Source organism: Pseudorca crassidens, chromosome 6 (genome assembly GCF_039906515.1).
Source record: "Pseudorca crassidens isolate mPseCra1 chromosome 6, mPseCra1.hap1, whole genome shotgun sequence".
NCBI classification, from domain to species: Eukaryota; Metazoa; Chordata; class Mammalia; order Artiodactyla; family Delphinidae; genus Pseudorca; species Pseudorca crassidens.
The window spans coordinates 43,317,241-43,342,120 of NC_090301.1; the positions used below are offsets into that span (position 1 = coordinate 43,317,241).

The 24,880-nt window shown below is 32.6% G+C and overlaps 1 protein-coding gene across 5 annotated transcripts in view; it reads right to left on the reverse strand.

The window, feature by feature from the left end:
• Window positions 1-24,880, reverse strand: part of GLS (glutaminase) — a 79,688-nt gene that overhangs the window by 19,769 nt on the left and 35,039 nt on the right. For 3 of the 5 annotated variants that reach the window (XM_067741176.1, XM_067741180.1, XM_067741181.1), the window contains 7 exons: window positions 24,179-24,211; window positions 24,031-24,089; window positions 20,778-20,844; window positions 20,123-20,173; window positions 17,541-17,717; window positions 15,230-15,361; window positions 13,744-13,836 (listed from right to left, as the gene is read on the reverse strand). In XM_067741176.1, coding sequence (XP_067597277.1) covers window positions 13,744-13,836; window positions 15,230-15,361; window positions 17,541-17,717; window positions 20,123-20,173; window positions 20,778-20,844; window positions 24,031-24,089; window positions 24,179-24,211 — 612 coding nt within the window. Of the gene's footprint in view, window positions 1-10,121; window positions 12,767-13,743; window positions 13,837-15,229; window positions 15,362-17,540; window positions 17,718-20,122; window positions 20,174-20,777; window positions 20,845-24,030; window positions 24,090-24,178; window positions 24,212-24,880 lie in introns of those variants that run through there. The other 2 variants (XM_067741177.1, XM_067741179.1) reach the window with 2 other exon arrangements.

Sequence of the window (24,880 nt, forward strand, 5' to 3'; positions counted from 1 at the left end):
AACCTGGAAGCGGGGGGAACTCTACCAAACTCATTTTACAAGGTCACCATCACCCTGATACCAAAACCGGACAGATATCACAAAAAAAGACAATTACATGTCAATATTCCTGATGAACACAGATGCAAAAATCCTCAACAGAATATTAGCAAAGCAAATTCAGCAATTCATTAAAAGGATCATACAGCATGATCAAGTAGGATTTATTGCAGGGATGCAAGGATGGTTCAACATCCACAAATCAGTAAATGCGTTCCACCAAATTAACAAAATAAAGGATAAAAATCATTATGATCATCTCAATAGATGCAGAAAAAGCATTTGATGAAATTCAACATCCATTTAGGATAAAAACTGTCAACAAAGTGGGCACAGAGGGAATGTATCTCAACATAATAAAGGCCATATATGACAAGTCCACAGCTAACACCACACTCAACAGTGAAAAGCTGAAAGCTTTTCTTCTAAGATCAGGAACAAAATAAGGATGCCCACTCACCATTTTTATTCAACATAGTATTGGAAGTCCTAGATAAAAAGCAATCAAGACAAGAAAAAGAAATAAAAGAAATCCACATTGGAAAGGAAAAAGTCAAACTGTCACTATTTGCAGATGACATGATATTATATACAGAAATTTAAAGGCTCCATCAAAAAACTGTTAGAATAACCGAATTCGGTGAAGTTGTAAGATACAAAATCAATACACAATAAGTCTGTTGCATTTCTATACACTAATAACAAACTATCAAAAAAGAGAAATTAAGAAAACAATCTCATTTGCAATTGCATCAAAAAGAATAAAACACCTAGGAATAACTTTAACCAAGGAGGTGAAAGACCTGTATTGAAAACTACAAGGCATTAATGAAAGAAACTGAAGACAACACAAATAAACAAAAAAATATTCTGTGTTCATGAACTGGAATACTGTTAAAATGTCCATACTGCCCAAATTAATATACAGATTCAATGCAATCCCTATAAAAATTACAATGGTATTTTTCACAGAAATAGAAAATAAATCTAAAATTTGTACAGAACCACAAAAGACCCCAAATAACCACAGCAATCTTGAGTAAGAAAAACAACGCTGGAGGCATCACACTCCCTGATGTCAAATCATATTACAAAGCTACAGTAATTAAAACAGATGGTATTGGTATAAAAACAGATACAGAGATCAATGGACCAGAATAGAACCCAGATATAAACCCAAACATATATGGTCAATTAATTTACAACAAAGGAACCAAATATATACAATGGAGAAAGGACAGCCTCTTCGATAAACAGTGTTGGGGAAACTGGACAGCCACATGCAAAAGAATGACACTGGACCACTATCATACACTACACACAAAAATTAACTAAAAATGGATTAAAAAACTTGAACCTAAGACCTAAAATCATAAAACTCCTAGAAAAAACATAAGCAGTAAGCTTCTTGACACAGGTCTTGTGATATTTTTGAATCTGACACCAAAAGCAAAAGCAAAAATAAACAAGCAGGACTATACCAAACTAAAAAGCTTCTACACAGCAAAGGAAACCAACAAAATGAAAAGGCAACCTACTTAATAGGAGAAAATATTTGCAAATTATATGTCTGATAAGGGGCTAATATCCAAAATATGTAAAGAATTCATACAACTCAGCAACACAATAAATAGTCCAATTAAAGAATGAGCTATAAATAAACATTTTTCCAAAGACATTCAGACGGCCAACAGGTACATGAAAATATGCTCTACATCATTATTGGGGAAATGCAAATCAAAACCACAGTGAAATATCACACCTGTTAGAATGGTTATTATCAAAAAGACTAGAAACAACAGGTGTTGGCGAGGATGCAGAGAAAAGGGAACCCTTGTACACCGTTGGTGGGAATGTAAATTGGTGCAGCACTATGGAAAACAGTATGGAGGTTACTCAAAAAATTAAAAACAGAACTACCATATGATCCAGCAATTACATTTCTAGGCATTTATTGAAGAAAATGAAAACACTAACTTGAAAAGATATATGCACCCCCATTTTCACTGCAGCATCATTTATAATAGTCAACATACAGAAACAAAGTGTCCATCAATGGATGAGCGGATAAAAAGTTGTGAGACACACAGGAATATTACTAAGCCATAAAAAAGAACGAAATCTTGCCATTTAAGACAACATGGATGGACTTCAAGGGCATTGTACTACATAAAGTAAGGCACACAGAGAAAGACAAATACTATATGATCTCTCTCATATTTGGAATCTAAACACAAAAAAACAAGCTCATAGATACAGAGGACAGATTGGTGGCTGTAAGAGGTAGGAGTGGAGGGTTGGGAAAATGGGTGAAGAGCCACCAAACCGACTTCTAGAGCATTGAAGAGCCTACTCAGAATTAGGTAGAAACTTTGCAAATGGGCCATTATCACCAGTATCAGTTCTTAAAGAACTTTTAATGTAATTTTAACATTCCAAAAAGATAAACACTATTCTGTCAAGTGGTCCAGGTGGCCATTAACTCCAAGAATCCAGCTAAAGGCGGCTTTTTCTTGGTTCCACAATTAACTATGTAATGATACAGACTGAAGTACCTAAGTTAGCCTTTTTTGGGGGTGCTTGCTTAACAAAGTTTGAGATTTCAAAATTATTAAGATAGAACAGTGACATAAGTTCATTTTTTGTAGATATAAACACTATTTGAAATTATCTTATGTAGTTACTTATCTAGGCTGTTATTTTCTGTACTGACTCCTGGTATTTATGGTCTATGAGATCATGTCTCATGTGATCTTGCCCAGAACATAGAGTAGTTCCTGTCTTGTAGGAGGTGCTCCAAATTGCTGCATAAAGGTAAATGAACAAATGAATAAACTTTTGCACCTATTTTGCACGTTATTTGTAAAACACTTTTTAACTTCTCTAGTAGTACTGCCTTCCTCCCTTTTCCTTGCATCTCTACAAAGGAAGCTGTCTAGGGCAAAATAAATTACAACACGGTCACTGGATTTGGCCCCAAGTCCTATAAAACCTGTTTGTTTTTGTGCATTTGGTCCAGCAGCGAGCAAATAATGAAGAAAGCTAATTGTAGTTTTCTAATCAGGAGGGTGGCACATTATTACTTCACAGTCTGAACCAGTCCTTTCTCTTTTCTCCTTTCTGCTGAAGATTTACAGTCAACATGCAGCTTAATGAGATGGTTTTAAAGTGAGCTTAAAAAAAAAAAAAGTTTGAGCTTCCCTGGTGGCGCAGTGGTTGAGAGTCCGCCTGCCATGCAGGGGACATGGGTTCGTGCCCCGGTCCAGGAAGATCCCACATGCTGCGGAGCGGCTGGGCCCGTGGGCCATGGCCGCTGAGCCTGCGCGTCTGGAGCCTGTTGCTCCGCAACGGGAGAGGCCACAACAGTGAGAGGCCCGCGTACCACAAACAAACAAAAAAACAACAAAAAAAATGCATGTGTTTCTAGACTCTTAGTCTTGTATTTAGTCATCTATTTGGTAGGAGTGCGTGAACAGATAATTGTACTTTAAATAAATGTCAGGATTTGAAGGATGAATTATTATTATTATTTTTTGGGTACGCGGGCCGCTCACTGTTGTGGCCTCCCGTTGTGGAGCAGAGGCTCTGGACGCGCAGGCTCAGCGGCCATGGCACACGGGCCCAGCCGCTCTGCGGCATGTGTGGGATCTTCCCGGACCGGGGCACGAACCCGTGTCCCCTGCATCGGCAGGCGGACTCTCAACCACTGAGCCACCAGGGAAGCCCTGAAGGGTGAACTTTATTAACTTACCAAATTGGAAATATTTCTTTGAAATTTTAAGAATTATAGTGAAAAATCAGTGGTAGATTGAGTCACTGTACAAAATTTCCTTTATCAATATTAGACTTGAGCCTTAAAACTTTATGTCAAACTCACTTGGCATTAAGTACATCTACAGACAAGTCAGTGTCTATTATTGTTACTTACTGAAGAAAAGCTGACAGTGACATAAAAATGTTGGCTATTATTTTTTCTCTTGGTACATATTTAAAGACTTTTTGGTTACCACCCTTCATTTTATACCTTCAACCTTCCAGGGATTGCTTAGTCAGTTATCAAACACCTGGCTTTTTTTTTTTCAAGCTTTATATTCTAAAGTTTTCTAGATAAGAAATGAAAAAAAGTAACTCACTGATTTACTGTATTGAGTTGTCACAGGGTAACAAATTTGTGCCAATATAATACTAAAGAATGGCATATTTCTGAACCTCTAGCTGAGTGGAATTAAGTGAGCCAAACATACAATTGATGGAATTGAAATTTTATCTAGGAGTCCCAAGGATGTTTAGATGCCAGTGTTATTTAATATGCTTGCTGGTATATGGCACAGAAAACTCAGCCCCGTCAATCCTAGAGTTAGAGAATTGAGGCAGCCTCCCTGTTTCTACAGATTGTAACCATCACAGGGGGAGGAACCTTGCCTCTTAGAGCAGCATCTCCAACACGTAACATACTGCCTGAACACTGTGTGTGTGTGTGTGTGTGTAAATAGAAAAATAAAAAGAAAAGCAAAACAAAACTCAGAAATTCATGCCCACAGTATATCACATCAGGCTACCCACTCAGATCCTATGCCCAAACGCCAGCACTAATTGATGCTATATAAGTCCAAAAAATACTAGGTAAACCAAAAGTTTCAATCTATTAAAAACTTCTGCAGAAGATCCCTAATTCTTAACTAACGCAAAATTCTAAACCTTGCAATGGCAATGAATAAGAACTTTCACAAAGCAAAAACTGTAAAACACAATATGCAAACATCAGCAGCTCTCTATCCAAAAGCCCCACATGTACAAGGTAAATGTACTAACATGCCAGTAAGCAGATCATTACATAACAAAGCCCAACATATAAGGGATACCAAATAAACAACAGTGATGGTTCTGTGGCAGACATATATGGTGGATGTAAAATAAAATTGCACAACAGAGACAAAATAAAAATTAAAGCTTCTCCAGTTTTTATTACTTGGCTAAAAACACAGCAATTCGTTTTTTCTCCTTTGTTTCTCCTTTAGGTGAAAAAGAAAAAATGTCATATAATGACTGTTGTAACAGAATATTTTAGTTGAAACACTTCACAAACAGGTAATAGAAAGTTAAGCTCTACTTCCCTCCTCCCGAAAACCATTCTCTAAAGTTTCTCTTTTGGGTAAAAAGAGGAAACATTAAGGCAGAAATATTTTATTGGTATGATTAAAGAGGGTTAATAGTATTAGTCACCACAAAAATTTTAACAAAATCACTTGTCGTGCAACTTGAAAGGATGTCAAAATGAAGTTCCATTTTGCAGAAAATGTAGCATTTATTCATTTCAATTCAAAGTAGAAACAATATTATTTAGTTCATTTCTTTAAGTTATAAAACTTGTGCATAGACCTGGACCCACAGATGCATGTATTCAAAGTTGATTGTAAAATAAATTACCAACAATAAGCTATATCATATTGAAAAAAAGTTTACACTTTAACACTTATGGATTAAAAAAAATATTTTAAATAAAAGTAGTGGCAAATGTCAACATTAAAAGATTTGGAAATGAACATATCAGCAATGTGAAGATTTGAAAATGAAAAGCCATTTTATGAGCAACTTTGATATAATTTTTAAAGTTACCTCATTTTCAGCCAAAAGTTAATTATGATAGGAAAGGGTGAAAAAGAAAGAATACTCAAGATTAACAGATTTTGAGTTTTTCAATTAGGATCTTTAATTTTGAGGGACTATGAGAAAGAACAAAAAACAGACCTTGGATTGAGTTCAATAAATAATTTATATCACATCATTTAATCTCTTTTAAATGGAAACAAGACTTAAGTTTTATGTTATCCCCTCAAAGGATGAATTGTAATGATCCTTAGCGATGTTTTGTGATAATAATTAATTCTAAGCTAAGGAAAAGTTTAACAAGAGGCTGAAGATGATCATTTTAATTTGGATCTTACAATGGAATGGCCCAAACATGAATAGTTATATTTGCATAACTGACGCTAATATTTCAGCATCATTCTAATTTTAATAGATATAAGGTGAAAGCAAGCAGAGCTTATTTGAACAAGAGCCAGTCACTTAAAAGTTCAGGTTCTCACCTATACAAACTTGTGGGGAGAAAAGCTTCCTAGGCAAGTTTAAATTCTGAGAAGAAACTGGTACTTTTTTTAAAGAGTAATAATATTTAAGTTTTAACATTTAAGTCAACTAAGTCTTTTAAAAATTAATGCATTTCAAGAACAGCAATATACATTTACTTCATGAATAAAAAATAAAAATCCCAGAACTATGAAAAAGGTGGATGCTAAGGACAAGACACACAACAGAGTAATAGACAAATACAGAGCCTTATTCTGAAGCCACTCAAAGATCCAAACATCTAAAATAAAAACAATGTGCTGGGAAAAAAAGACAACCTAAAAAGAAAAAAAAAAAAATTTTTTTTTTTTTCAGAAAACATTTGTTTAGAACTCCAATAATCTTTTGGTTACTTAAAATCTTTTTACTTATATATTTAGCCTAATCCCAAAGGAATTTAATTTAAAAAGCCAGTGATGCAACATTTATTTTTAGAGTCACATTTCTGCTACTCTTTACTTTCTTTCAAAGGTTCTGGGGTAATGTTTTATTTTTAGAACTACTGTATAATTGTGACATTCACTTCTAACTTTACTAGTCTTTATAAACATGGCATATAACTATATACTAGAAAAATACAATTAAGTAGTTTTAATAAACACTGATGGCACAATCAGTTTGCCAAATAACTTACAGTCATATTAACCAGTACTGCTAGTTATGCTTCTCAATAAAAATAAACAACCAACAAATAACTGTCCCAAAAAACATAAACCAACCCCATCAAAAAAGAGAAAATAAAAGTAAATACATTAATTGAGAAAGCAAGGTGCTACCTGGAAAAGAGGGCTGGGAGGAATGGGAGTTTCCACCAGATAACCTTTAAGATTACTTTCCAGCTCAACCATGTGATTCTAATAAATTACAAGATTACGGTAAATGAAAGAACATCAAATATCTAGAAAGCATAAATTATGTTTTAAAAATAAAAAAAATTCTTCAACTGTTTACAGGATATGAATTAAAATTATAACTAAGGGTTCCAAGTGGAATTGCTAGGCCAAAGAGATTTTCATTATGTAAACAAAAATCACCAGAAATATAATATGAAACAGACATTTAAAACTGTCTCAGGTAAGAATTTGTCCTTTTAAAAGCTAAGCCCTCCAAATAGATAATTTTAATCATCTGATACATTAGGACTGAAAACATTTCAGCAAGGTAAATACTTGATGGAATAAAAATCATAATTTTTTATAATAATATATCCAGAAAAATCAGGTCCTCAGACATAAAATTTGGCCTAAAAATAAGTATACCAAATTGTTCTCTACCACTGAGATTTTAACTAAAATATTTTCGAATTAGTAGATGAAATTTAGAGTTAGAAGTCTAATAATAATAACAACAGTGTTATGAGATCAACTGCCAGAATTTGTCATTTTATTACTCTTTTCTATGAGCCTCCATACTGGACTGCTTACAGAGTTCATCAAAGCACTTGGAATCAAGGATCATCACTTCTTTATTTAACCAAAACATAACAGTTCCCAATAAGAAGTGTTTTGTAATTTATGCCAAAAATACCACAGACGCCACCAGAAAAGCAATGTGCTAAGTGCTAATTAGTAGCCTATTCATTTTAATTAAAGGTCAATGGATCAGGAAGCCATTATAAAAGTTTTGATCAGTGCTGGTTTTACACATCTTAAAAATCTCTATAGCTACAACTTATTAAAATTACTAACAGATCTACAATCTACAAAACAGGTAAGGTTAACTAAGTCAACCTTAAAATAAATTTCCTTCCTTTTGTATGCTCACAATATAAATTTAGAAAGGAATGTTTTAAAACCACAGTAATAAAATCAGTTCATTAAATAAAGATTTATCAGTCTATTTAACAATTTTTTTAAAAAGTACCTTTTCTATTACTATTTAAGTAGTTAGGGACTCTAAAAAAAGTCAAGTTTTGCCAGCTCTCTTTTATATTGGATAGATTTTTGCCCTAGATGACCTTATAGTTTTAAAAGCGAAAAGTCCAGACTAAGTGTAATTTCTAAATTTCTTCAATGTGCATTGTATGGTATTCACATTAATAAACTACTACTGGGTCAGAAAGAGGGAGAAGAGGAAAAAAAGAATCTCTCCCAGTCCAGTTAAATTCCTTCCATTTCTAAACAGTGTAGAAAACAAATGTTTTAACTGTGTTACAATCTGAAATAAAAGTGGATGAATGATATACTTGAATGTATGTTCATGTATAATTTGGGCCTTGAATTTCATGACAGTGAATGGACTAAAGTAACCTGAATAAATGTGTGTAAAAATCTGAGGGATGAGCCATGATGAATCATAACAAGCCCCATCTCCAACATCTGGTTTTAATTAAATATTATATTTAATATAAAATGGTAAAGAAGGAACTGAACAGAAAGCATGTTACTTAAAAAAAAAAATGCATTCTAGCATTTTCAAGACCATCGTGGAGAAAAACAAATTTTTACAAATGAATAGCGGAGACTCTTAAAACTAAAAATTGTGCACAATTTTTAGAATAAAACTATTCCATAAAGTAAACTGTTCATACTAAGAAGTACAATATTTTAAGTTGAATACAATCCTTCAATATAATAATTCTGGACACTACTTTAAAGTCAGCTTCCACATGAAATCTGATGTTCTTGCTTTCCCTTTTGTGGAGTTCTCCAATATCATTATTCTACTCTGACAGTGCTAGTAGTGAACGGAAGCAGAACAGAAACCACAAATCTTTAAAGGTAAATTGAACAAGTAAAATATGTTATATTTTATAAATTCCAGTAGAGCAAAAATGTTCGAAGTTCTCTTACGACAAAAACCTGGAATAGATCGATGAACCATTTACACGTGACATACTATGTAAAAATAATTGCTGCTGATTTTTAGGCTATGGATAATGGACATAGATAAATATAAAGATAGATAGACATCTATTAGATATACACATAAACACATACATTGTATATAAATTATCAAGATACCGACTGACAATATCAGTCTATATCAGTGGTTCTTTCCACATACGTACATGCCTATGAAACTACACTGTCAGATCAAGCTCTGAGTTACCTCTCTGTTTCAAATGGATTAAAAACATCAACAACAAAAACAACGCCAAATGTATCTTTAATAGCAAGTGATCACAAACTTACATATTGAATATACCATGACAATGGAACTGCCTATTTACTAATCCCAAAAGAACTTTATGAAAAAAGCCCACAGATAAATACAAATTCCTGTAAACAACAGTATTTCCCCTTCAAAGAGTTTTTAAAACTTCTATAATATATTTGGGATGTCTTCTCTGGATATGAATGGAAGATTTCATCAAACAAAAATTTAAAGTACTGTATTTGATCTACAATGCATGTAACCTCATTATAATTTGGATCATGCTGTGGAAATATACTAAGTTCCTTCTGAAAGTTAAATTCCTTAAAAAGTAGTTAGGGTGAATTTTAATATTACAGTTATTCTACTCAATATACATTCTACTGAGACTGACAGTTCTATTCTAAAGCAATAATACTCTTCATTTGATTTTAGCAACATGTTATTCCTACTCTGCACAATAGGTAAAACAACAATTACATAGTGAATCATTGATATTCTTCCTCAGAAAGCAGAAAGAACCTGCAAATGGGGTAGTGGGGTTTTTTTTTTAAGTTGTCAAATGGAAAAAAAAAAAAAAAATTGGGAGAAAAGTCTTTATTCAAATACTTCTAGTACAACCAATAGAAAAACGTCCTCCCTGCAAAAAAAAAAAACCCACCAACGCTATACTGCTTTAAAAAAAAAGAATCAAATGAAGCCCTTGAGTATTTCTATACTTTCTCTTCACAGCAGCCTCAGAATTAGCTAAAAATATAAAGCATTTTAATATCTTCATAAAGGATGACTTTTTAAGTTAAAATTCCAACTACTGTACTTAAAATGCTGAAGTTGCTTTCATAAAAAAAACAATAAAATCAGCTTAAAATAAATTTATTGTACAATACAAAAGTAGGTATACTGGAAAATAAAAGGTACATTAATATACAAAGCAAATAAAAGAAAGCTAAATAACACAAATGGTTTAATCCAAACACTAAGATAAAATACACAACATTTATGCTAAAAATAAAGTATTTCAGAAAGGATATGCATTTCAAATGAAATGTTAATGATGGAAAAAAAAGAAAAACAAATATGCTAACTTCAAAATGCTTGAATATCAAGAATCAGTAATGGCAAAAAACATTAAATCCAAAAATACTGGGTACTTTTCAAGAATTTTATTTGAAAAGGTATTTAAAATACTGAAAGAATCAAAATAATGTCTTTAAATCCGGCAAAGGTTTTCCTTTTTTTTTATTTTTAAATAAAGTTTGGGGGCCTATTCACAGTATCTTCCCTCTTCTTCCATTTGTACCTTGCTACAAAAATTTCTGGATGCTCATCCTTAACAAGATTCTATAAACAAAGTAGCTTAGGTAACCCTACTCCATTGGTAAGTGTGTATTTAAGCCTTACAAACATAGTAAGTGGCACAAATTAACATAATTTTGAAATCTATACAAATATGGACACAATATGAAACATTAAGTTTCCATTTTATAAAGTAAAACCTACCTCCAAATGAAACAGTAAAATATAACAATTAGAGCACAGGGGGGAAAAAATAAAGCCTGTTTTGCAAACTATAAATTTAGACATTCAGTTCCGCAAAGCACAATAGCTCTGTGAAACTAATTCGAATGACACTGTTCAAAGGCGTAGCAGAGGTAAGGCCTTCAGCCACACCATTCTCACATAAATGGCCAAACCAGAAGCATCCAGTTAGGATATGCATCTGTACATCAGAGGAACACTGAATTAGCCATAAAATCCTTGGTAATATCCTCTAAAACCTAACATATAATTATTTAAATATATGTTTAATACTTCAGTTAGGCCAAAAGACTTTTGACCAAGTTTGGAAAGGAACTTCTTTTCCTAATATCATAGTTCCCAAACTCATATAATCAAGACTTTCTATATCTGTATTTGCACTAGCATCTAAATCATCCAGGAAAAAACTTTTTGCTGCACTACAATTACTTTTATAGACTTTACCCTACCACATGTATGCCATGATACTAAGAAACTATCAAGTTCTCCTTCTGACCTCACCCCTGCCCTCCAAAATCTTGAAGCTGTGGGGGAACTGTGGGGAGAACCAGAGAAGTATACAGAGGAAGGAAGAAGTGTGAATAGGTCCTACACAATTTTACAATCACTTTGCCAAGACTGACTTTAAACATTGTGAGTTATTTGAAATTAGGTTGTGTAGAACCTATAGTCCTTTTCTTAAAAACAAGTTTTGATTCTCAATATTGCATTTATATAACCAAACAAAAGGATTCAGATCTAACAGGCATTTTAGTAGCATACTAACTACCTTCAGACTGAATTCATTTCCTAAATACTCTAAAAGAATTCAAATAAAACAAACTTTATGAGATGTTATTATAATTTATCATAGAAGATTCATTAGCATTTGTGAAATTATTAAAAGCTAAAAACCAAGATTCACCATTCATATTTAAATATAACATGGAAAAAGTTACGTGGATATTACGAAAATAAAATTGTTCAGGTAAACATTTCACTTGAAGACACTCCCTGTTGCTCCTTCTGAGTAACCATTATAGCTTTTTAACAATGAAACATGTCATATTACATCTGAAATTCTTTGGCTGGAATGCTTTAATAACATAAGACACTCCTGTACATGACAATTCTGACAGAACAAAGGAGTTGCAAAGTGAAAACGCAAAGACATTTTAAAGTGTTTGATAAAATTTTAAATAAATTTTTAAAACTTTAAAGCCGAAAAAAAAGTTAAAGCCAATCTATTACTAAAAATAGCATAATATCTTAAGCTAATTTTATAATCTACTGCTATATTAAATAATTTGGAATTTATTATTAAGTCTTTTTATTTTTGTATTTAGCTCTATTGCTACTAGAGACATCATGTCAGTTTTAAAAGTGGAAAAAACAAAATGGATGAAATTTATGAGTTCAGTGTGTAGGTTTCAGAACCAAGAAATTACAAATTTGTTACTATGTTAAAATGGGATTATCTTACTGCCTATATAGTTAAAATTTTAATTACACCAAGAAAAATTTTTAACAAATTTCTCCTTTCATTTTTTTTAAAATAAAGCAAATTTGCTTTATTTACTTATAAATACTTTTTAAAAGACTGACAAATCCACTTTTTAATCTATTAACTTTACACAAAGATTAAAAGAAAAAAAAGCTTTATGGCTCCAGCACCCAAGGTTGAGAACACAAAAAATTCAAATAAATATAGTATGCCAGAAAACTAAAGATGTTTGAAAGGTTAAATGAAGAACATTCTGAAACTAGAACCCATTTCTTTAGCTTTTCTCTCCCAGACTTTCCATTCTATATACTACAGTTGTAGAGATGTCCTCATTTGACTCAGGTGACACTTTTTTCCATACTGTCTCTTTTAAAGCAAGTTCTTGTTGGAGACTTTCATAGTCCAATGGTCCAAAGGAATGCTAGTTGTTCAAGCAACATACATAATTTATTAGTGCACTTGAGTGAAGAAAGGTCCAAGCTATAAAACGGTATTTTTCAATGAATGTTATTAAAATCTGTTAACATTTTCACCCACCACCATCTGATGTTTTGCTCCATGTTACTCATGTTGATGCCCATGGAAGTTTCTATTCTGTCGGCTTTGCATAATTCTCATATATTATTAGAAGTTACTTTGATTGGAACTAACGATAGGAAAATTTACTTAGTAAGTGTTAAAAGTTTTTTCTACTTATAAGTGCTTCATACATATTAGCTTCAAGTCTAGTTAGGTAACTTTACTCTAAACATTTTCCATTTGGGATGCAAAGAAATTTAAATTCAAAACAAGTCCTTTAGTGCAGTGAACAACAACAAAGACAAAAAAAAATCTTGTTCCTGGAATGTGAGCTCTGACTCCTTTAAAAAGGAGTATATATGTGCAAAAATATGAAGCCAAACACACTGATAACAAATGTTACCTTAAACTAACAGTGTCAGGAATACTGCATTAAATATTGCATTTCTACAGAAAAATACTTCATCTATGGTGACCTATATAAAACTTACTATGAAGCTCTGTCAGGTCTCTCACTAATACTATAATCCTTTCCCATTTACATATCCATCCACATCAAAATAAACTTCAATTTAAGACTATAACTGACAAATATTAAGAGTAAAAACAGGCTTTCTCTTTATAGCATGTAGCACTTTCCAATTTGTCTTCTTTTAACAGAATCAATTTTTTAAAATATTGCTTAAAATAGCAGAAAAATGGGGGAAGGGAGAAACCCCTGCTCCTAGGCTAACCAGTTCCAATTTAAATAAAACAGTAATATTTAATATCTATGTACTATTGGTCCAGGATGATAATGTCAACAATTTTTTTACACTCATTTGTTATTAGTAAAGATATGAGGCCACTAACAAACTAAGTTTTACTTAAACTGGTGAACCTCATTTTCTCTCTCTTAAAAAAAATTACATAATAATCTAAATAAGAATTTTGCTTACCCTTTGATCACCACCTTCTCTTCGAGGATCAAGTTTTTTTGCAAAGTGTCTCAAATTATCATAGTTATGGAAATTACACAGAGAAACAAGATCCTATAATTAAACAAAACAGGTATAAGAAACTGGCTAGTCATTGGCTATTGTTTTTTCACATTTTAATAAATTACACTAATACTGTCCAACTTAACTACTATCTCATGGAAAGGACCACTGCATGTTAATAAAGCAGCATGATGCGTCAAGAAGAGAACTGAAATTAGAATAAGAAGACGTGGGTTACAGATTTTGAAAACACTGCTTACTAGCCTGACCCTAGGGCTCCGCCACTCAAATTGTTTAACTGCCGTTTCCTGTAAAATGGGCATTATAATAATAGGACACATGAAATAATTTTTCTATCAAATAACTATAAAGCTGCACAAAAATATAAAGAAATATTCTGGTTATAATCTATTTTAATCTATAAGGAATCCAATGTCACTCCCTAGTTTTTGTAAAATCTGTAAAACTGAAAAATAAATTGGAATTTTAATTGAGAAAGTCTGCAGAAAAAATTATACTTAGTGCAGACTATAGGAAGTAGTAAATGTAAATAAAACCAGAAGATAAAATATTAGCAAGACTTGGGTAACAACAAAAAATACTGAACTAGGGGCTTCCCTGGTGGTGCAGTGGTTAAGAATCCGCCTGCCAATGCAGGAGACACGGGTTCGAGCTCTGGTCCCGGAAGATCCCCCATGCCGCAGAACAACTAAGCCCGTGTGCCACAACTACTGAGCCTGCGCTCTAGGGCCCATGAGCCACAACTACTGAAGGCCGCGAGCCACAACTACTGAAGTCCATGTGCCTAGAGCCCGTGCTCCACAATAAGAGAAGCCACTGCAATGAGAAGCCTGCACACTACAACGAAGAGTAGCCCCTGCTCGTCGCAACCAGAGAAAAGCCCACGTGCAGCAATGAAGACCCAAAAGCAGCCAAAAATAAAAAATAAATAAAAATAAAATTTAAAAAAAATATACTGAACTAGTTAAGAGTAGTAATAATTTTAAATTGCAGTACTTATGTCCTCAAAAAAAAAAAAAAAGACTTTTAAAGGTAGTTTATGGATAAAGATATTCAACCATGCCGATTAAAGATAACAGTGTAAACTATAATAATCTTTCATTTATGTTGGAATTTAAATGACTTCTCCAAGTTTAGTATCTTTTGCTGAGCTTTTGGAAACTGAAAACTAATTATAACCATGAAAATTAAAATATGAGCATCAAACAAATGTAATTTGTAATTAGTGACGATGATTATATGGGAGCTGTGTGGTGGAGGCAGTTTAAAGCTCCTTTATGAACATGTCCATGGCTACTGAGTAACTGACAGACTGGCAGTGAGAGTGCCAACAATCAATAAACTCTGGAAAAGAGTAAAAAAGTAGAATCATCAGATGGCTCAACTTATATGATCATTATTTTCATTAAGAAAATATGCTTACGTGACAGAAGTGAATTCCCTTAACACTGTTGCCCATCTTGTCCAGGGGAGGAGACCAGCACATCATGCCCATGACATTGGGGACAACTAAAAGAATGCCCCCAGCAACTCCAGATTTTGCAGGAAGACCAACCTGAAAATAATTTGAAAAAAATGGACATTCATGTTAACATTTTAAAATAAGAAAAGTTATGTCCAACAGTAAGGGAACTGGTTAAAATATTATGGTATATATATCCATATAGAATTCCAACATTAAAAATGTAGATATGTATTTATCAACATGTTTATAATATAGTAAATGAAAAGAGTTATAAAACAGTTGGGATATATTTAAATATAGGAAAATATTTGAAAGATATACTCTAAGGAATTAAAGTAGATTACATCTAAATTGTGGGGCTATGCACATTTTTATTTTATTCTTTTTGACTATATTTCCTTATTGTTTTATAATAAACATGTATTGCTTTTAAGTATGAAGTGATTTTCAAAAAATATTTTATGACTAAAACAATGAGAAATTATCTCTTCTTAGAAGATTCTCTATTGTATACTGGCAGAGAAATTCTAAAGAATAGAGATAAGATGGTACTAATTCAAATTAATCCTCTTCAAAACATTTAAGCTTACATTATATAAAATTTGACAATTATGATAAAAGACAAAATTAATGTCATCAGGGAAGTGTTCATTAATGGCTAACTAACCATTCAGACCTTTTACTAGAAGTAATCTTGCACAAAAGTAACAAAACAAAATAATCACCTTAATGGGACCTACCAAATTACAGGGAATACCACGGACAAAGGAAGGGACATAATAAGCAAACCAAACTCTAAGAAACTTTACAGGAAAAAATGACCTAGTTTTTTCAACCAAAATAACAAGAAAAAAGAGATTAAGGGGGAGACTAAAGATTTAAAAAATAATAATAGAGACACAACCAACCACAATGTATGGCCCTTATTTGTAACCCAAGTGAAACAAATTGTAAAATAATAATTAAGATAATCCAAATAATCTGATTATTGACTAAATATTTTTTAAAATGTATTTTATTGAAGTACAGTTGATTTACAACGTTGTTATTTTCTGCTGTACAGCAAAGTGATTCAATTATACATATATTCTTTTTCATATTCTTTTCCATTATTGACTAAATATTTTGATGATATTAAAGATTAAAATTCTTTTCAGATTTTTATACATAACAATGGTGCTGTGTATTTTTTAGAGTCCTTATCATTTAGAATTACATACTGAACTATGAAAAGGGTGGGGGAAGTAGGTGTAATATAGATGAAACAAGATTGGTCATGTATTGATAATTACTGAAGTTGAGCAACAGGTAACTATTTATTTACTTTTATTGAAGTATAGTTAATTTACAATGTTGTGTTAATTTCAGGTATACAGCAAAGTGATTCAGTTATACATACATACATACATATATATATATATATATATTTTTTTTTTTAGATTCTTTTCCCTTATATGTTATTACAAAATATTGAGCAGAGTTTCCTGTGGTATACAGTACGTCCTGCTGGTTATCTCTTTTATATATAGTAGTGTGTATATGTTAATCCCAAACTTAATTTATGCCTCACCCCCTTCCCCTTTGGTAACCATAAGTTTGTTTTCTATGTCTGTGGATCTATTTCTGTTCTGTATATAATTTCATTTGTATCATTTTTCTTTTAGATTCCACACATAAGTGATATCATATGATATTGGTCTTTCTCTAACTTTAAATGCATCTATTTTTCTATTTTTAAAATTTTCAAAATAAATTTTTAGGGCATTATGACTAGACTAGACATAGAATGAAACAAGAAAAGTCTATAACATTTCACAAGTGGCAAATGCACAACAGAGCTTAAAGGAGTATATTTTTGTTAAGTTTTAACTTTAATATACTTTAAGTCCTTTAAAACACCTATGGCTGTAACCAAAGATGTTAAACATCACAGTTATGCATTCCTTCTGAACTTAAAGAATTCCTGAGGTATGTAATCACCATAATATTAAACATTAGCAACTAAAAGTAAAGTCTGTACTAAGCGTGTACAGTAAAATGCCTTAAAAATAAAAGTGATAAGGTTCTATAAATTAAACTTCAAGTTCTTAAGAACATGTCATACACCGCTTAACTCTATTTCTTACCAATTCTGTAACAAATTAACCTTGAAAACAAGCCTCTCTAAAATTAATGTACAGCTCTAGAAGCAAAGTTCAAACTGTATTTTTAAAGGAACTAGTCCAGACTAGTTTCCTGCCAGAGAAATTAAGATTAAACAATTACTTACATGGAAAGCAAACTGCCCCGAGAAATCATACATGCCACAGGAATGCATCAAACTGAGTGTATTTCGAACTGCTTCAGGACTCAGTACTCTTTCCCCAGTAATTGGGCAGAAGCCACCATTAGCCAGTGTTGCCGCCATCACACTAGCTGATTCACATGTTACTTCAATGGAGCATAGCTAAAAGGAAGGAAAAACTAAATTCTGAAAATTTAGGCTCACAGTATTTTTAGTAGTACAGTTGACCTCTAAGATAATCTGTGTCATCTGGTATTTCATACAGATCTGAAATATTTCTTCCAAAGGGATAACCTGATGACACAGAAAGATTTAAATGTGAACAATGTTCTAGCCCCTTTAAGGTTTATCCTAATTTGCCCAGTTATTCAGTCTTTTAATGGCAGACCTAAGATAGGAAGAGCCAGCTCCTAAGCACTAAGATTTGTAATTGCCTCATGTGATATTCATATTTGCTTAAATAGTAATGCTTTCTGTAGGATACACAAACATAATTATTTTTAACTCAACAGGGAAAAAAGAGCCGAGATTTTTAAAATAAAGCAACATTCATCAGTATTATGATAGTTAGCATCTACATGAGAAACTGCTACTTTAAGAAAAAATTTACTGACATCTTGCCTGTACCAAAACTCAGCATCCCCATATGGCAACATGCAAAGGACTAAAGGAAAAAAATCTAAGACAGTTCTAGGCTACATGCCCTGTGTGCCTAAAACCAAAATGTTACATTTTAAACCATTTATTAACATTCAAATAGTTATTTGATACTGACTATGGGTGCTAGATATACTATAATGAATGAAAAAAGCGAAGTCCAGGTACACTGTAGGGTGAAATAATGGAAATAGTTTACCACACCAAACCCAAATTTACCTATAATACTAAAACAATAAATAAATGCTCTATTTTACTTTTCACTAACAGTAACCAAAACTGAGAGGAAAGTGGAAGAGAAGGAGAAGGTAGGAAGTAGGAAGAAAAAGATATGACAGTTCTCAACTTATAATTTTCCTTTCTCATACCAAGATCTTTAAGAGGCACAAAGGGGTTTGGAAATAGCAGTAAGGAAACTAACTAACCGCAGTGAATTTGAAAACTGATTAGAAGCCACTTTTTGACTGACTTCCATTTTTGCCTATTTATGTTAAAACCCCTTCCCTATTTCTTCAAACCCACATAGCAAAGACATAGTACAGGTGATTTAATTATGAAAGGCTTTCTAAAAGAAGACTTAAACTCCAATTGGACTTAAAGACCAATTCCTACTTTATAATTAGTATTAATGGAAATTTTGTTTGTCATAAGGTGATACACTTTCAATTTGACAAATCGCAATTTAAGAGTACTCTCCTGGTAGCCTGACAGATGTTCAGTTAGATGTAGCCTTTCTCCAAAAGAGCAAGTAAGTTTTCTATGGCTGTCTCTTGATTTTTGCCCTGAAGTATAGAAATTTCACAATAGATTAGTAGCACGTAAGCTATGACAGCCAAAGTTAAATACATGTACCAAAGGAAAAGAAACATTAACATATGGAAGAAATCCATATAGGCTAGGGAAAAAACAAGGGACACTGGATAAAAAGTAAATATGACACTGTATTTCATATAACATTTTATAGTTTCAAAGGAATTTCACATACATCTCATGTACTTGTCCAATGTAATGCAGGAAGTTAGGTCAAGCATATGCTACAGATAATGAAACCAGGGTTCAGTATTTGAAACTAAGTCACTTGGCTAAAACTAGCCAGGTTAGACTGATTTTCTATTGATAGTCTGGATTCCCAATTCATAGTTCTTCACAATGGGCAAGTGACAAACTGTGACCTGGACTTCCATCAAAATCTACTCGTTACCAGCTTTCCTTATATATTCTTTACGATTACTAAAAGGTTACCTTAAAAAGTAAAGGCAGGCAATGTAAAGTAAAACAGAAATTAACAGTAATTAATTTGTTACTACATAGCTTCACATTACAAACTCATCAGAAGCACCAATGGCATTAAATCTGTAAGAATGAATTGAACTGAAAATATGGGGGGAAGAGAGGGATGTCCAGGAAGGCTATCTTGAGTTCTATACCACAGAAGATTATGTAAATGGACACCTCCCCCATGAATATGGAAAGCTACTCTAACTTATTGGAAAATCCATTATGTGACATTGTAGAAACGAACTAAACAAACTGAGAAAATGCCACCTTAGAATGTTGAATATGAATCTGCTGATAAAGAAACAAGTAACTCCTTCAAACAAAATTTTAAAACTAAGAAAACAGAGCTTGGTTTATAATAAAGAGAAGCCAATTGCTGGAGCTGTACATTATTTTTCATACTTCTTAAATATAATATTTTTATAGAAAAAAACATTTCCCTGTTACATTCTGAGACATCACTTTTTAGGAGATACAGACACGAGACTGCCTTTAACAAGGACATTTTTTCGAAAGTCAATGGGAAATGTTATTTTCTCTCTGCCTAAAGCCAAGATTTCAGAGACATCTATATTCTGCAAAATGTGACACACCCATTTATGTACATAATTCATACGGTTAAAATAAATTACCTGGAAATAGAAGTCTAATATACCAACCATGTCTGTACCTTCTGGAAAACACTGAAAAAATAGAAAGGCAATTAAAAATATAGGCACATGGGAAAAAAAAATGCACACAAGTAAAAGATACATAGAGATTAAATTTAAAATATACACGTTTCATTCTAATTGAGAACAAAATAGCACACAACCTATAAAAGGGTGCAAACATGAAATAATGAAGAACAATAAATCAAAATTACGTGACATAATTATCTAGATTTCTAGATACTAGTTTAACTGGCAATGATAAACTGATTCATAATTCATGAACCAAGTTACTAGACCAGCCACTTAAAATTTAAGCCCACGTGCCTTAAAATTTAAAAATCAAGTGTAACCAGCAATAGTCAAGCGTTATGCTTTTGAAAAATGGGCCAATCCTTACGCAAAATTTGCATTACTATAACTAGTCAAATATTTCAATATTACCAAATACAAATTGCTTGAATATTAACACTTTGATAGTATTAACTCAAGAGTGTTTTGCAAAAACCTCTGCACCATAGTCATAGATAGCTGCTTAAAAGCTATTGTTGAGTTTTATTATACTTCATGTATTTTAATAAAATTTTTTATTTAATAAGTAAAAGAATAATTTGAAATAGAAACAGAATTTAAAAACCTTTTTTTCTTTTAAGTAATATCCTATTGCAAAATTTCGATCTCCACTTTCTCTTTCAGACTGAAACCTAAAAGAAAAAAAACATTTGCTCCATTTATTTACTTTCTGTAAAAGCATGATTGTTCTGTAGGTTAATTTGTATAGCAAAGTGCAGTATAAAGAACACTGACCTAAGAGTCAAGGCTGCTGGGTTCCAGTCCCAGTTCTGTCAACAGGTTAGCTATGTGGCCTTGGGCAAGTCATTTAAGTAACAATTCTTTCTGCCTTAATTTTCTCAGCTGTAAAAGGACTGAAATGAACTAGGTCCTTTCTAGTCTTCATATATTGTGAATAAAGAAGCTAATTTTTAAATTATCAAATATTCAACTGTTAAAATTTACTATTAATTACAGACTCTTCTGACTCCCCCCCAAAGTACACTAAATAGTCAATTCCAACTGAGAGAATCTATGGAAATTTCACTGAGAGAGAGAGAGACATGAAATGGACCTTACAGCATTTGCTGGATTAATAAATTTCTGGGGGAAGCCGAGGAAGTGGCAAATATTATACAGCATGAACAAAGTTATAAAAGACAGAACTTCATTAAAGAATGGCAAATATTCTAATGTATCTCGGAAAACAGTTTCATGGAGAAGAGTAGAGAAATACCAAACCAACAAAGGAGACTAGGACCAAATTATCAAGACTGATAAATGCTAAAAAATGTAATGGCTACTGATTACCTACAAAATGAAAGCTTGAAGGCTTTCAAACAAGTTACCTTATCAGATCTACATTTTAGAAGGATAACTCTGACATCAGTTTGGGAAAAGGGAAAAAGAAAGAATCAATGATATTATTAGAAGACTACTGTAATGAGAGCTATAGGAAGCCTTAACTTAGGTAGTGATGATAGGAATGGAAGGAGAGCTATGATCAAACATGAGAGCAGTGGACAAGTCTTCTGACCTAACAGGAAAGAGGAGAAACGGGGTAAAGTTTGGTACAAAGTCTAGATTTCTAACGTAGTCTACAGAAAGGATGGCAATATCAACTGACATTGGGATCCTTAGGGCAACGAGCAGTTTAGTAAGGAAGAGAATGAGTTTTGATTTAGACAGATTTTATCTGTGGTACATTTGAGAGCTCAACCTGTAAGAGTTCAGAAGGGGGACTTCCCTGGTGGCACAGTGGTTAAGAATCCACCTACCAATGCAGGGGACATGGGTTTGAGCCCTGGTCCAGGAAGATCCCACATGCCGCAGAGCAACCAAGCCCATGCGCCACAATTACTGAGGCTGTGCTCTAGGGCCCGCGAGCCACAACTACTGAAGCCCACGTGCCTAGAGCCCGTGCTCCACAACAAGAGAAGCCACCACAGTGAGAAGCCTACGCACTGGAACAAAGAGTAGGCCCTGCTCACCGCAACTAAAGAAAGCCTGCGCGCAGCAACAAAGACCCAACACAGCCAAAAATAAATAAATTTTAAAAAAAGAGTTCAGAAGGCTGCTGCTAAAAGAGGAACTGTGCGTGACACTCTTTTTATTACTGATCAAGGGTGGACAGCTCTTTCTAACTGCACATTTTAATATTTCTATGGTCGGGAAAAAAATGTTGGATATGGAAAAGTTCTTGGAAATGAACTTGTCAACTTGTCATACTTAAAAAAAAATCAATATAGTATATAGATAAAGTACTAACAATTCAGCAATGATCACAGTGCCTACCACATAATTCTGTTCATCAAACATTGTGTTCAGTACTTACTATCCAATAGATAACAGGAATACAGAAATGAATTGGAAGATACTCTATCCAGGTCTTAAGGAAGTCAGAGTCTAATGGTGATGACGAGGCAAAAAGAGACATAGAATCACAGAATAAGTTCAATAAAATATGGTAATAGAGCACAGAAGGAAGGTGAGATGAGATTCATAAAAAACTTCCTGGAAAAGATCCTTAAGCTGATGAATAAAAGCTGGTAAGGCAGACGTGAAATACAAAGCATCACCTAGTTTAGGAGTGGAAGGAGAGGTATGATCATGCCTCATCACATTTCCTTGTGATTAGATAAAGCTTAAGCATCCCCAAACTGCTTAAGCTTTATCTAATCACAAGGAAACAATCAGACCTATTCAAAATAAGGAATGTCTACTACAGTCCATGGGCCTGATGTGGCCCATGCTTTTATAAATAAAGTTTTTTGGAACACAGCCTCATAGTGTTATTGCTTGCTTTCCTACTGAAACAGTGGAATTGAATAGTTGCAACAGAGACCATATGGCCCCCAAGTACAAAATATTTACTATCTGGTCCTTCACAGAAAAAGTTAATTCCTGTTCTATAAGACAAATGGTTGGTACTCTTCGAAAAAAGCCAGTTAGTAAAATTTTAAAAAGCGTCTAGGGTAGGGGGACTGTTCTACTTTAAAAAGACAAAAAAAACATAACAAAAGTTATGCATGACACTGATTTGTTCCTGAAAAAAATAAAGGCCATAAAAGGCATTAACAGGACAGTTGAGGACATTTATCGATTAATATCGTATTTTAAAATTAAGTTAATGTTCTTAATAAATGTGTTGCTGGCATTGTGATTATAAAGGAGAAAGTGCTTATTCTTAGCATACACATGCTGAGTATTTAAGGGTGAAGTAGCATGAGGTCTACAACTTAATTTCACACAGTTCTGGGAAAAAAAACCCACATACATTTATATTTACACATATGTACATGTATATGTATGTAGAGATACACACTTATTTTAAACTGTCCATCTAAAGAGAGAGACAGGTTGAGAAAAAGCAAATGAGACACAATATTAATCAGAAAATATAAGTGAAAGATATCAGATTTTCATATTTTGTCTTTCAACTTTTCTGTAGTTTTGCAAATTTCAAAATAAAAAGTCGGGGTAAAAATCAAGTTAGCCAGGCACAGAGAGATTATGAGAGGTAAGACAGTATTTATAGACAAAGAGAAAATTGAGAAAATGCCAGTCACTTAAGGTAAACTTAGGGTCTCTTCTAATTCTATGATTTCCCACAAGAAGTTTATCAAAACTAGTTAAAGCATTTTAAGTGTCCTCCCTCAGGTAATTTAGAAATCATACATTTCTCTCTAATGACCAAATTCTAATTATTTATTCACTGAAGTATACATACATGGAGTCACAAAACAGTATTTAAAACAAAATTCTATAATCTAGATTTTTAAAATTAATTTCAAGAGATCTGACCTATCATAAAAACCTAAATCATAAATCAGACTCACGTTGCATTACTGAATCCAACATACTCATTACCAGCCATCTTATTCAAAAATTGCATTACCTATAAACCAAAATTAGAAAGTATTTTTAGTAATCAAAGAACAAATATAAAGAATGTAGCATGAAAACTGAATTCTATATTGTACTTACATAGTCAAATTTTTCAGCATTATTCACTCCTTGCTGCAAAGAAATGAGACATAAATATGTTAATATAGGGCCCCACCCCCGTTAAGCTTTAAGTGAATATAATATCAAAATTCCAAACTGCTATCATTATAATTAATATACTGCACATTAGTACTTTTAAATCTAGGAAATACTTCTAAGGTAATTCAATATTTACATAAGCTTTTTATATGTTCTTACATTAACACCCATATGTTGAGAATGGATCTGAATTACAAAGGGAATGCTTTATTTTAAGTATAACTTTTCCCAACCCAAAGTTACAGAAAAGTTTAAATATAAGCTCCTCAAACCCCCTTATCCTTCATAACACCACATAATCTGCTACAATGTATGTTATTTATTTAATTTCACATTTTAAAAAAACTTAAAATAAAGTTTTACCCTTAGCAAAGAATTAGGTATATATAAATTATGGTTTTCAATTAAGAACAATCTATTTATATTTCTAAAATAAACTTAAACCAGTATTAGAGTTAGAAAATGAGTTATGTTGCAAAGCTATCTTTTACAATTCTAGTATATGTAAACATTCTGGATACATTTTACTAATGTAGAGAAAGCTCTACCTTTAATATCTCACTTGTTACAACAATACTTGAACTAAAAAAATTATATTTCATAGTCTAAAAAAATTAGCTACTTTTGTATTTAGCATTATGC